This window comes from Leptonotus elevatus, chromosome 21 (genome assembly GCF_054856555.1).
Source record: "Leptonotus elevatus isolate MCC_2025b chromosome 21, RoL_Lele_1.0, whole genome shotgun sequence".
Classification (NCBI taxonomy): domain Eukaryota; kingdom Metazoa; phylum Chordata; class Actinopteri; order Syngnathiformes; family Syngnathidae; genus Leptonotus; species Leptonotus elevatus.
The window spans coordinates 4,670,364-4,684,157 of NC_141259.1; the positions used below are offsets into that span (position 1 = coordinate 4,670,364).

Below are 13,794 nucleotides of genomic sequence, written 5' to 3' on the forward strand. Positions count from 1 at the left end.
TGCATGCAAATGAGTGTGTGCGAACCATCTGCGGTCCCACAGCACTGACAACAGTATAGACAAATCTGCATATTGTAGTACATATAAAATGGTCCAAGACCACTTTGCTCCCCATCCATCCATGTGATATACCATTTATCCTCACTCGAGTGGCACATAGGGTGAAGTCTATCCCTGCTGATTTTGGCTAAGAGGCGGGGTACACTCTGGATTGCAAACAGGCACACTCATTCATACCTATGAACATTTTAAGTAGTTATAATCCAACATGCAACAGCAGGGAAAAACGGGAACCAACTCATCGGTCCCAATACTTTTGTTCTACAATATTTTTTCAACCTCAAGCCTCAGCGTGTACAGATATAATGGAAAACAATATACCTCACTCTCATGAGAGCAGAATTTCAAGTAGATGCGAGAAGATCATTTAATGAGTATGAAAATCGCTGCCAGTTGTTTCACTACTTCTAGTGAGGAATATGATAGTGGTGGGAGATCAGAGACGACGGCTTGCCTGGGGAATAGTGTGAAATATTATCCATTCAACACCTTCCGTCACTGCATCGATAAATTATTAGAACGATTTAAGGAGAAAATAATTACAGGATGTGATGATAATGAAAAAAAATGCATTTATTTATAAATTTAAGACTCCACTTGATTGATATGCCAATCACATGACTTTATCATCTCTTTGAAACGCTGCAAGCCTACTAGAAAATGAGACACGGCCCACTCCAGTATGTCTTCCCCTAGATGATGAAATTCATCTTTGGGCCAAGATAGTCGAGCCCAGCGCAAACAGCAATGGGAGTTAAGGATTTATCAGGCTAAAACCACTTAAAAAGGGAAGCCAACCCCCTTTTTTATTTATTTAGTTTAAAATATTGTGTATGGATTGCCGCTAGTCTTCTCACGGCTTTCTGAGCAATATTGCGTTTGTGGAATGTAGCGATTATTTGTGTTGCCGTAATAGCAAACGAGCAATTTTGACGGTAGTGAGGGGAGTTGTAATTTCCTCAGCAACCTCTGGGGGCACCGCGTTGACTTTGCTTGTTTTGGGAGCAATATGAACGATAAAAATCCTATTATCAAGTGTTCATAATCTGAAGTCGCTACTATAGTTAAATATGGAGTTCTTTGCTTTAGTAAGAGAATTACTAATCCACTCAGAAAACACTAATGATTTGGTGGAAATTTAATTTCTAGACAACAAATGTATTGGAAGTAATGGAAGTAAAATGCGAATAAAAGATGAAAAGAAAACATGCAACCTAACAAACTAAGATAAAAAGGTAATACAAAAGGTGAGTGAGGAAAATAAATGGAAGTGTTTTTTTATTTTTTTTTTATTTTGTATGTGGGTGAGCATTTGTAATGTGCATGTGTGTGTGTGCGTGCGTGTGAGTGTGTATTCATTAGTTCACCTAAAACCTATTAAAAAATCCCATACCGTTCACCTAAACCGAACACTTCAGAATCCAGCCAGAGTCGTGAGGCCGTCAGGAGACCCGAGGAAGGACCAACGAAAAGAAAGGAAAGTGAAATCCAGCACCGACCAGACACCACCAACCACCCACCGGGCCACCAACCAGAGTCCTTCCACCAACCCCAAAAACATCTAAATTCCAACAAATCAGGGAGACCTCAAGAGACCAAAGGAGAGACTGAGGAAAGGAAGGAAGGACAGACGAAGCAGAGTGAGATCCACAGACACCAGCCTCCACCGATTCAACGACCAGAGGAAGAAGCAGATTGTGCCTGAGTTTCGATAGATGCTGGTGCGGTGGATCTGGCATTCATGAAAATCTCCACCAAAGAGGGGAGCCGTCGACCCCTGCCAGGACAGAGCAAGCGCAACACCTCAGGGCCCCCCAGGCCACGGCAGCGCCAAGGGACAACCCCCGGGCCCCGCAGGGGACACCGGCCGGAGAGCAAACCCAGGAGCAGGAGCGCCCCCCACCCCAACACGGCCCGCGCCCCCCAACCCAACACGGCCCTCGCCCCCAACCCAATGCAGCAGGATGGGGCACTGCAGGCCCGCCAGGCGCCCCACCGGTCCACAGCCCCCGCTCCCCCCACGACCCCCCAAGCCCCCAGATACCCCACCACCCCGGAGCCTATCCCAGCTGTCTTCTGGCATCTAAGAGCAAATGATTTTACATAAATTTCAATATTTTACTCAAGTAAATATCTGTTACGACCTTTGTAGAACATAGTAGTAGAAAAACGTGATTAAATAGTGATTAAGCGCGATGAATAATGTAATATTGCGCAATTAGGTAGTTACATTTTTAATCATTTGACAGCACTAGAAAAAATAATCAAAATGACTAAGTATATTTTCTATATCCAACTCATGCTGCCTATATTTTTAACAATAAAGTTGAGCTTCTTCTCTACTGAAGAAAAGTACTTTAACATGAATTTCCAGAGGAGAGGAATTGCTATGCCTTTCGCAATTGTGAGTTTACAAGCATTAAGTGAATACCAGATAATGCATTGCTAGTGGTCCATTAAAAATCCATCATTTGTTCTCATTTGCATTTGAAAGCTGTGGATGAGGATAAGCTGTGCCACCAGAAGGCCAAGAGGTGCGTACATCCATCTGCTGGATTCATGACGCCACTTGGAGGAATGAAGCCTTTGAAAGCAACATAAACTGTCTGAAAAGCACATTTAGGTGTTAAGACAAGAGAGAAAAGGCTGAAATGGTTTTACACAACAGTGTCCATATTGTAATGGCATTATAAGTAGCAAACAGGTTCTCTCTCCAATCCCACCAAAGCATATAAAAAACCAAGGGATTTTGCTTCTGTTCTGACCCACTAGTCATTTCACAGCATAAACCGCTTTAAGAATCATGAGTTTTCCAATCACTTGCCTGAGCGCTGCCAGCCACAGAATCACCCGGATCACGTGGACCATGCCGTTCAGTTATCCAAGGGTCATCTACTGGTAACAGGCAGGCTGCAGTGACTGGGCTCACAACTGAACCAAAGAATTTAATCCATTCAGTCTGAGCCACACAAACGTACATTAATAGTGTACTTTATGTCGAAAAAACTGCCTGAGAACTGTAAGCCAACCAATGAGATTCTAGAGACACAAATAGCTCAGAGAAAAATCTGCAAAATGACACAAGCTATTTAGGCATGGCTAACAAAATTCACACACCCACGAGGAGCAAACGGTCTTTGTGTTGTGAGTACATGCCCACTTGTTTACCTGGACAGCAGTGATTTATCACCTGCTACGCAACCTCGTCCCCTATCATGCAGCACAGGGGGCCTCACAGCAAGAAGCACTTACAAAGCAGGAATCGACACAAATTCTCAGTAAAACACAATAAAGGACAAAGACGAATTGCTCAGAAGTTGACAGCCAATTAGCTTTGAGCTACGCCTTTCACGCAGCGCAGACGCTTTGGATTCAGGTTATGTTTCAATAAATCAGAGCAAGGCATTTAAATTAGTCTGGATTGTCTGAACTTAAATCGTCAGAATGCTGAGTGTGCGTGTGCATGGTCACTGTTCAGCAATCCTCTGTGTGCGTTTTGTGCCACGGCTGACTGTGCCACCACCAGGAAATACAAATCACCTGCGCGAAATGATATAGCGACCAGGATAGTTGGGGTAACAGAGGGAATAGTGAGGCAGAGTATGTGATTAGTGGTGCACCTGGTAGGATAAAAAATAGAGGATTTCAATTTGCTGGATTATTATTTTTTTAATTAAAGCAAAGAATAGCTGTAATTAGTACTTCTCCACCACATGCAGCTCTGACACCTGTCATCCCTAAGACATACTGTACATCATGAATGGCCTCATTATTATTATTTATTTTTTTTATACACCGTTCGCTTCTTCTCAGAGACTCTTCCACAACACACCTGACACTTTCCTCCACCCATTCCAACCTGCTTGGATCTGTTCTTTCGCCTCCTTTCCACAGGTAGCACCGTTCTGGACTTTGGACCCCAAGTATTTAAAGTCTTCCACCCTTGGAATCGCTTTTCCCTGTAGCCTAATTCATCCAGTCTTAATTCTGCTAATCTTCACTCCTATGCTTTTCAGTGCATGCTTCAACCTTCCAACAATTTCCTCCACCTGATCCCGACTCTCAATGCAGATCACAATTCATTTCAGAGTACCCTATACTTCTTGTACCTTCTTCATCAACACCCTCATGGCAAATACTACATCTGCAGTACTCTTTTTAGGCATAAAAACCACACTGCAGCTCACAAATGCTCACTTCTGTCCTGAGTCTAGCCTCCATTACTTTTTCCTCGTAACTTCTTTGTATGGTTCATCAATTTTATTCCTAATTAGCTCCCACAACTCTGCAGGTCTTCCTTGTCCTTAAGAACATGCAGCAGCAGCATACTTGAACACACAACAATCTTTTCACACCCTTTAGAATTCTATGGAACAGCCTAGTCAAAAACCTCTGCCTTTAAATTTGTTATACTCTTTAGTGATTTTCGAACTCTCCCCATACTATCTCATACTAATATCGTTGCTACCTCCAGGTCCACAGCAATCACCTCTACCAGTCTTCCTTCTCTCACATTTCCTTATTCATCAATTCCTCAGAGTATTTGTTCCATATGTCTAACACACAACTGGCATCAGTCAAGACATTCCCATCACAAACCTTAATCACCCTAACCTGCTGCACATCCCATCTTTGGCTTTATTCGGATTGAGGTGTTTTTATATGATGCATTTCCATTCCATTTAGTCATTCTGTCTCATTCTAATCGGAATACAAAGCTTCATGTAAACATATATCAAATCTCTTCGTCTCTTCTAGTTCACACCTATCAACATTTTTTTTTTAAAACACCCTCGATTTCAAGCTTAAGCCTCATCACTCGAGCTGACTCATTTCCACCCCTACTCCATTTGTGTTCTTATCAGCAACATGGTAAAATAATGTGAACCCTAGCCCTAAACTTAAACTAAACTAGCCTAATTACCGTTTCTACCTGCTCTCCTGGACACATTCTTCGAATCATCATGTCAACCAGCTCCATAGTTTTTCCTGTCATAGTGCTCACATTCAAAGTCTATATTTTGCTTTTAGGCTAAAAGCTTTCCTTCTCTCTCTTTGCATTTGCCTCCTCTCCTTTGTCTTCACCCCATCGGGTGCCCTGCAGCACCAATGGTGTTTTTTATTAACCTGTGCCACAACCAAACTGATATGAAATAGTTAGGATGAACGCTCATAATAAGCAAAAAAGTAATGGCTGAATTGTTTTCCCTCCATCTATGCAGATACAAATAGCCTTAGAGTAAAAACACAGGGCAAGGAAACGGTGGGACAGAGAAGGGACACAGACATGTAAATGATTAAACTTGAGACGTGGGCGGTGCCTGCTTTGTGGTGCTTTAGGGCACAGCCTCCCCCAGAGAGCGCAGTCTTGCTCGCTGGTGCTGATAAAAATACTCCCAGAAAGATGACCAAAAAAAGACCATCCCACCTCTCATAGCTGCAGGTGCTTGTCTGGAGGCAGCCAGAGAGTTCATGGAAGTGCTTACCAGGGGTGTATATAGACACAGCAACACATGCAACTGCAATAGATTCTTTCTGGGATGCTTCAATACATAATGCAACATAGAGGCAGGTGAAGAAAAGAGATGGGGAATATTTTAACAGTATGTACAGGACTTTATATTTTGTCTTGTTCATTCATTCAAATCAAAACAAATTAAACTTGTATACTCGTTTTCGGTCAAAGAATTGTGCCGTATATTTAGTAAAAGATCCGAACAAGACAAAGTATTGTTAAAGAAAATTAACTTGTTATGGCTATGTTGATTGTTAAAGAAACCATTGGGTCCAAGGACCAAGTGAGAAGCGAGAAAGTTTGCACCCTCATTATGGAAAAGAAACTGAGAAGTGCATATGATGCTGCATTTAAATGAAAGGCAATCGACCTTAAAATTCTGATACTGACAAAAAGGAAAAGGAGTTTGTTGGTTTTGAGAGCGACAACAAAGGAGAGTGGCTGACGAGGTCATTATGGCCTGTTCATTTCCGACACTGAGGAAGAGGACTTCAATGGTTTTACGTAGTACGCAGGAGGAGGACGATGGCACCAGAATTGCCGGTAATGACTGACTTTTCTGCTATAGTAGGCTGGTTATTTTTGTTACAATAATGTATTTTTGTACAGCCGCGTTAATGGACCTTTACTGCCGCGTTACAGGCAAGCACTTATAAAAACGGATTTCATTTAGCCATTTGACGTTATTGCCTCGTCAAGCGTTGTAAGTTTTGTTCTATTATACTGCACTACGACTGACTGCAGGACGTGCGTTGCATAATTTGTGCACTGCACAAATGTTGTTCAGATGTTAATAAATGGGACGCTTTGTGTTCCCAAACAGTCATCGCTGTCCGGACAATCCCCTCTGTGGTAGCAGGAACTCTTATATACACCGGTACGATAACATTAAAACACCTGCGGCTTACAGTCGGGTGAGGCTTATAAATGGAACAATCTGTAGTACAGTATTTCCCAAACTTAGCTAGTGCGGCTTAAGCAGGTGTGCCTTATAGTCAGGAAACTAAGGTAGTAAACTTAAGGTAAACTCCCATGCATACTCTTTTGTTAAAAATGTATAGCACCCTACATTGGCATGATATGTTAAATTACTTGAATCACATTTGTATGAAACATGGCAAATACACCGCCTCTTCTGAAATTACAGAACATTAATTTACAAAACACAATATAATAAGAAGAGAAAAATAATAATTGTTCAGTTTGTTTGGTACCAATCGTTGGCACGCTCATGAGCTCATTTGTAATCCACAAGGAAAAGTTTGAGATTCCTTCAGATCCGAGCAACGTTAGTTCAAACCTTCTGCAGAGAAGTTTGTTAGCTTAGCCACGAAAATAGGCCTTCCATTCACGACAAGTCCTGAGCACGTTTAGCAGCGTCTCCGAGCACACTTTATCCTGAAGCACACTATCAACAAGATTCACGGACCTTCATAAATTCACTCTGTGTTAACTACGAATGTCCATAAATTCACATTTCCTGAGTTCCTGAAGTCGCACGTTGAGCTAAGCAGCAGCTAACTGCCAATAGCAGAACTTCGTTTGCGCTAATGACACAGCACAATTAAAGGACATTAATTTCACACAACGGATTCGTTCATGACATCTCAATAAGTAAAACAAACGGTCAAAAGCATGGCAATTACATTAGTTGAACTGGTAGAACTTAACTGTGGGCACAAAACCCTTAATCTCTCGTCCTCTCTCCCCTCATTCTTTTAGGTTCCACCCCAACAGTAATCTGATTGGTTGATATTCACCACTCCACTTTACTCTGATTGACTGTTCATCGATATAGACACCTGCTCAACGAGGGAAGGGGGGGAAGGGGGGGAACGTCACTGAAGCGTTCAAGGTCCCGCTCGGAATCAGAAATTACAGTGTCATTCAACATTAACTCTTTTCCCTTATGAGGCAATGAAATAACTTCAGGTGAACTTTACAATGTAAACAATAAAAGATAAATTAGCGCTTCATAATTATGGCTGGATTGAGACAGATACAATGAGATGGTTCTTATAACAATAAATAGACGTGACAAGCACAATGATGCGGTCTCATACACTAGTAAGATAGCAAGCGAGCCTACTAGCTAGCAGACTAAATTGTGTTTCTGTGTACTTTTTGACTGACGTACCAATAACCCGCACCCACTACAACTACCCATTTAAACAAGGCATCCGTAACAGGAAAACTTTAGTGTGCCGTCTTGTGTGTGACAGTTATTGTGTTACACCATCACGAGAAAGTCACACTTGGTGCGTCAGTTCATTCAATATATCATAATATCTCCTAATTTTGTGGTAAGTGATTGTATTCTGTGTGCAAGTGTGTCCTGTATGTTGCTATATTGACATTGCAGTAAATGCTATAATCTCCTCACAGTCAAGCTTACAATGTAATTACGAAATGGAAAAAGCTGTTTTGACACTAAGTGCATGACAACTTTACACGCGTATGCATGCACACATTCACAAACCGAGGCATATAATTTGATTATTTCATGGCCTAAAGAATGTACTGTATATGCAGGCACAAAGTCATCCTTTTCTGCAGTGCAACTGCTCTAAATATAAATGTGTAAAGTTAAGGACATTTCTAGGAAGGTAAAGACAGAAAGCAATTCGAAATCTAAATTATAAGCAGATAAAATAACCAGAAATGCCAGCAAAGGGAAAATAAATGGGAGTTGACTGAGCATTCAAGATGTTTTTCATAAATTTGTCACTAATTAGGGCAGACTACTCGCACGTCCTTCCCTATCCTGCTGCCCTTTCTTCCTCCTGCCCTCTCCCTCTCGACCTCAGGCACTCATCTCTCTTAATCATCTGCTCTTTCCCCTTAACAGTTCCCAGGCTGCTTGTAGCTTGGGGCCTAAACAGGAGATGGGGGTTGGATGGTGGAGTTTTCATATTCCACTAAAAATGATCTGGCTTGTGTATGCTGCTAGTGGTCAATGCCCCTTTTAGGGTGGGGGTGGGGGGTAATTGCTTCAATCTACAAACGGGCAGGGTTACTCAGGAGTGAAAAGTCACGCCTGATTCTCTCCATGTTCTATTTTTACCTTTAACACTCCAACCCCTATTAGTGGTCAGAACAACTCAAAGCCCAATCAATATTTCTTCTATTTCTTCTCAAGCTCCTCATTAAAACAATTTGTTTTAGTCAATACAAGTGTGCATGTGTGTCTAAAGATGCAGTTTTGTTTCTGAACTGTCTCAGCAAAGTTCCAGGACTATTAAAAAAAAAAGAAGATATATTTTAAATATATATATGATCTCCTGCAGCTCAGTTGTCTTGAATATAAAATTCTCATGCACTGAATGAAGAAAACGCCAAATGATCAATGTAAATGCGCTGTGATTGTCTCGCCCGAAATTGTGTAGTTTTGTTTTTACATCTTTTGTGGCAGTAGTCTTGGAACTTTTCTGACAAACTTTGTACTAATGAGTGCGAAGAGGCGACTTTAGCCTCTGTGTGCGAGTATATGAGCAATGATTACAACTCTACTGTTCTGGAGGGATCACAACATTTGTGCGACTGGGAATGATAACGGACAGAGCAAGACAGACAGACAGACAGGCATGGAGAGACAGAGAGAGAGACAGAGAGAGAAAGAGAAAGAGAAAGACAGAGACAGAGATACAGACAGACAGAGAGAGAGAGGGAGAGGGAGAGGGAGAGACAGACAGAGAAAAACAGACAGAGAAAGAGAGAGAGAGAGTGAGACAGACAGAGACAGAAAAATAGACAGGCAGACAGAAAAACAGAGACAGCAAGAGAGAGACAGACATAGAGAGACAGAGACATAAAGAGACAGAGCGAGACAGAAACAGAGACAGAGACAGAGCCAGACAAACAGACAGAGAGAGAGACAGACACAGAGAGACACAGAGAGACAGAGACAGAGAGACAGAGAGACATAGAGAGAGAGACAGAGGGAGAGAGCATTTGGCCTGTTCCATTGGGAATTGGATTTACATTTGAATTGTGCAGAATGCCGTTAGGAAATTGCAGAGCGATAAATGGGGATTTGATATAGAGGCCACGATTTTTAAAGATACAGAACATGTTGTTGTTGTTTTTTTTTTATAGCAATGACATAAATCTCTCCAATTTGACTATTTTACAGCAATGTGAGCAGTGCCTGTGAATACTTTGTGTGCGTGTGCAATCCACAGCAAATCCTGGTGCAACATGTTTGATATGTTGGGTGGAAAAAGCACATTTTATTAAAATATTGCTATCATTAATAGTTACACAAACATACACATGAACATTCTCTATTATGATTGCATGCTTCTGTTTTCAGGACGGTGCACACAGTCCTGAGTTTTCATTTACAAATAATTTAAACATAATTCCAGTCATCTTCTGTAAGTGCTAATATGCCCAACGAAATATTTCCAAGCCTATAACTCTTTGGCCAAGCTGTAAACCGTCGTTTCCAATGACACAACACCACCCAGAGAGAGTAATTCATGCTAAGAGCGGATTTAAGGCAGCATAATGCGCTAATGATAAGTGCTGCATTTACATGATGCCGGTCCATGACACTGTTGTGACATCAGGCCCATCTGTGACCAGTCTAAACCCCTAATGAGAACATTTGAGCCCATGGGAAGAAGCGGTGCGTTCACAGACGCCGATATCCAATAAAGGCGTGTGCCTGGGGCGAGACCAAACCTTGCCCACCTCATTCGGATACCGCCGATTTCTTCTCCCTCGCGTCTTATATACCAACACAAGGGCAGTGGAGCTACCTCAGTACACCGAAAATCAATGAAAGTCAAATAGAAGCAGTGTCAGGGGAATGGAAGGAGAAAATGGGGCCAAGTGGAGGGGGCAACATTTTTGGACAGCATCCTGTCAAACCCAAGCACCCTTACTTCTCCAATTTGACATCTGCTCTGCCTGCCTTAGATTTCCCCATCAGCATATGAATTCCTCCGCTCTGATGCAACAGTACTTCCAACCCCCTCCCTGCCGATGGAAAAAGCCTATTCATCCACTGACAAGTGGGGGCACTAACACCCAAAGGCGGTGTGCGCAAAACACACACACACAACAAATATTCGCCGTCTTTCAAGTCTAAATGTTGACTGTGTATACAGAGATGTGATTGAAAGACAAACAAGCATCAATCAAGACCAGGAAATGTCATGTACTTAAACATGCACCCGTACTAGCAATTAAATGACATGTCAATAAAAGTCACACATCAAGTAATAAAAAAAAGAAAATCACTTTATCAGCTCACATCCTTAATCACCCCTCTTCCCTTTCATGAATCCCTGAAGTGTATATTCAGTCCCATTCTCCTTACAATCACCCAATTCCAATTCCGAGCTCCCATTCACCCCTCTGCCAAAGCTCTCCCCCTTCCCGCGAGTGTGTGCGCGCGAGTACGAACCTGCCCTTCTGGCACGCGGAGCACAGCCAGGCTTTGTCCTTCTTGTTGTACGTGCAGCAGGTCTTGCACACGTTGTACTGGCAGTCCAGGCACTCGCGCTTGGGGTTGAGCAGAAAGGTGAAGGGCGCGCAGCAGCGGATGCAGCAGTGCTCGTTGAAACGGTGCTGCTTGCAGAGGATGGAGCATCTGCTGCCTTCCTCCGCCAGCTCCTGCTTCATCTCGCTGAAGCCGGGCGAGCGAGAGATTGAGAGAGAGAGAGAGAGAGGGGGGAGGGGGAGGAGAGCATCTGGTCAAGTGGTAGAATATGACTGAGATGTGGAATAATCAGCGATGCTATAGCAAATTAAAAATGCATAAACAAGGGGACAGGGTGCAGTGGTGGCTTCTACTTTCTCTCGCTGTCACTCTTTGTACGCAGGTTCTGTGCAACGATGGCTGACGTTTCAATTTGGAAGACCCTGTCAAGCTGCGTTTGCCCACCGCATCAAAAGACAGTTGAGGACAGCAGTGTGTGGACCCCCAGCGTCCTGCACGTGTAAACTATAGAATGAGCCACTTCTAAGACAACATGAGAGTAATGTTGCTTTGAAGGTCAATTGCACAAAGCAGTTTAGAATGAAAAGATCTATTTCAGAGTGTTTAGCATGGGATGGGGAAAAAAATGAGACTGAAGGACACCACACTCCTTTGACACTATTTAGCTGCAGCTGACATAAACCTTGACAAATTAAATTATGCATGAGTTTTACCCAGCTATGCACATTTTGGAATGTAACATTTTTTCCAAACAATCAGACTTAAGTTACTCTTCAAACCTCCGTGAAAATTACTGCAAAGAATGAATATGCTTCTTCCATACAAGCGTCATAAAACGTTCATGAGAGAGTGAGAGTATTATTTTTATTTAAGGCAGGGTGGTCGGTACCTAAATGGACTTATCAAAGGAACTTGTAATCTAAATTGCATTTAAAAGCAATTCCTTTGTAAACAAAGTTGTTTTTAAAAGCAAGTAATCATTGAAGTAACTAAGCTACTTTTAAATAGGCTTTAAACAATCGAGATTTTTTTCGACCAATCAGCAATTAACGAGTTTGAAAAAAAGAAAAGAAAAGATAACCGATCACTTAGTTGATCAGAAAACGGAGCAATATATCTATTTAAAAAAACAACAACGTATGTTTACTTTACAGTCGAGCGCCGCCATTCGCGGGGATAGGGACTAGCCCAGCCCACGAATAACGTACACCCAAGTATAACTGACGGCAATTGAAATGCATGGGAGTGGGGAAGGAGTGCAGGGGATTCACAAAAAAAAACACAGATCAACAATAAATGTAACATGTGACATCTTATTTTGTGGAGCCGATCAATGACGTCATTGATCGTTTGGGCAAAATGAGACATTACAGTCGATGACCGATTTTGCAAATGCCAAATACTATCTGATCCCATCAATGTAAAGTCTACTTTTAAAGCAAGAAATCAGTCAAGTAAGTAAGCTACCTTTTAAGGCAAGTAATCAACAAAGTACTGCAACTAAGTTACTTTTTAAAACAAGTAATCAGTAAAGTAACTAAGTTACTTTCTAAAGCAGTTAATCAGTAAAGTAACTAAGTTACTTTTTAAAGCAGTAAGTAACTCAATTACTTTTTCAAGGTACCTGTGGCAACACTGCTCAGCAATGCACCAATTTTTGTTGACATTTACTGTATTTCCAAAACCATTTATTAATCCCTGGGCTCGTGACAATGCATGTAATAAATAACATGCAACGTACACATTAGCTGGAAGGGTGAAAGCAAGGTATGCAAACACCGTTTATCGAACATGTTAATTGTTAATGTTAAGTGTGTGTGGGGGGGGGGGGGGTGCTTCTGCTGCTGCAGCAATCTTCAATAAATTATAAAAGGTTGCTCGTCAACAACATCTGCCACCGACGCACTGATTGCTTTTCTTATGCATCATTAGATGCAGAATGCTAACAAGATGAGCAAACCATTTCATGCACTCTGTCATCAGGTGAGGCGGAATACATGCTAACATGAATGCATCATATTTACCCCTTTAAAGAAGCACAGATTGAGTTTGTTTTTGTCCCTCCCTCTTTCCTCATATTTCCTTTCTTACATCAAAGAAACGTGTATGTATCTACTACCATACATCTGCATTTATTCAAGGACAAGGAAGGGCTTGTCCTTCATCCTTGTCACAAAACCGCTTCTCAAATAAAATATTATACATGGTCACTCTTAACATTCAGGCAGTCAGCCAGCGTTAACATCCGTGGGTCATTAAAGCGGAGATGGAGCTTTAAATGGACAAAATGAAGTTGTGGCAGAGATTTCTATTGTCGCGCGTGAACTTTGTACTTCGGCTTAAAAGATCAAATGCGAGAGCCCTTTAAAGCCGAATGTGTATATGTGTATATGTGTATGCAAGTTTAAAGGGCTTGGATGGTTTGACTGGGTTGACCTTTTTGGCTATTTAGCTGAATATTTTCGCTCTGACTCAAGTTAATGCACCTTTTACAGTGTTTTTTGGACATGTATGCTGTCCATGGTGCTGAAATTATGAAAGCATCTTACTTTCAGGGTTGCTTCTTCCTTCCGCCTCATCATAAATTCATAGTCGTTACTGTAGTCATATTCATAATGTATGTAGCAAATAGTAACATGCAGTAGCTGCCACTTAAGCATTCCTTCCATTTTGAGAGACATTGTCATGAGTTATTGTGGAACATTTCACGTTTTGCTTGCTGTCAAAGTAAAAACGTATGCACCCAATCCACCGATTTATCAGTATAAAA

The 13,794-nt window shown here is 41.8% G+C and overlaps 1 protein-coding gene across 4 annotated transcripts in view; it reads right to left on the minus strand.

The window, feature by feature from the left end:
* The window catches only part of LOC147155618 (rab effector MyRIP-like), an 86,661-nt gene that overhangs the window by 41,571 nt on the left and 31,296 nt on the right, over positions 1 to 13,794 (minus strand). For all 4 annotated transcript variants that reach the window (XM_086066317.1, XM_086066316.1, XM_086066315.1 and 1 more), the window contains exon 3: positions 10,989 to 11,210. In XM_086066317.1, coding sequence (XP_085922443.1) covers positions 10,989 to 11,210 — 222 coding nt within the window. The remainder of the gene's footprint in view (positions 1 to 10,988; positions 11,211 to 13,794) is intronic.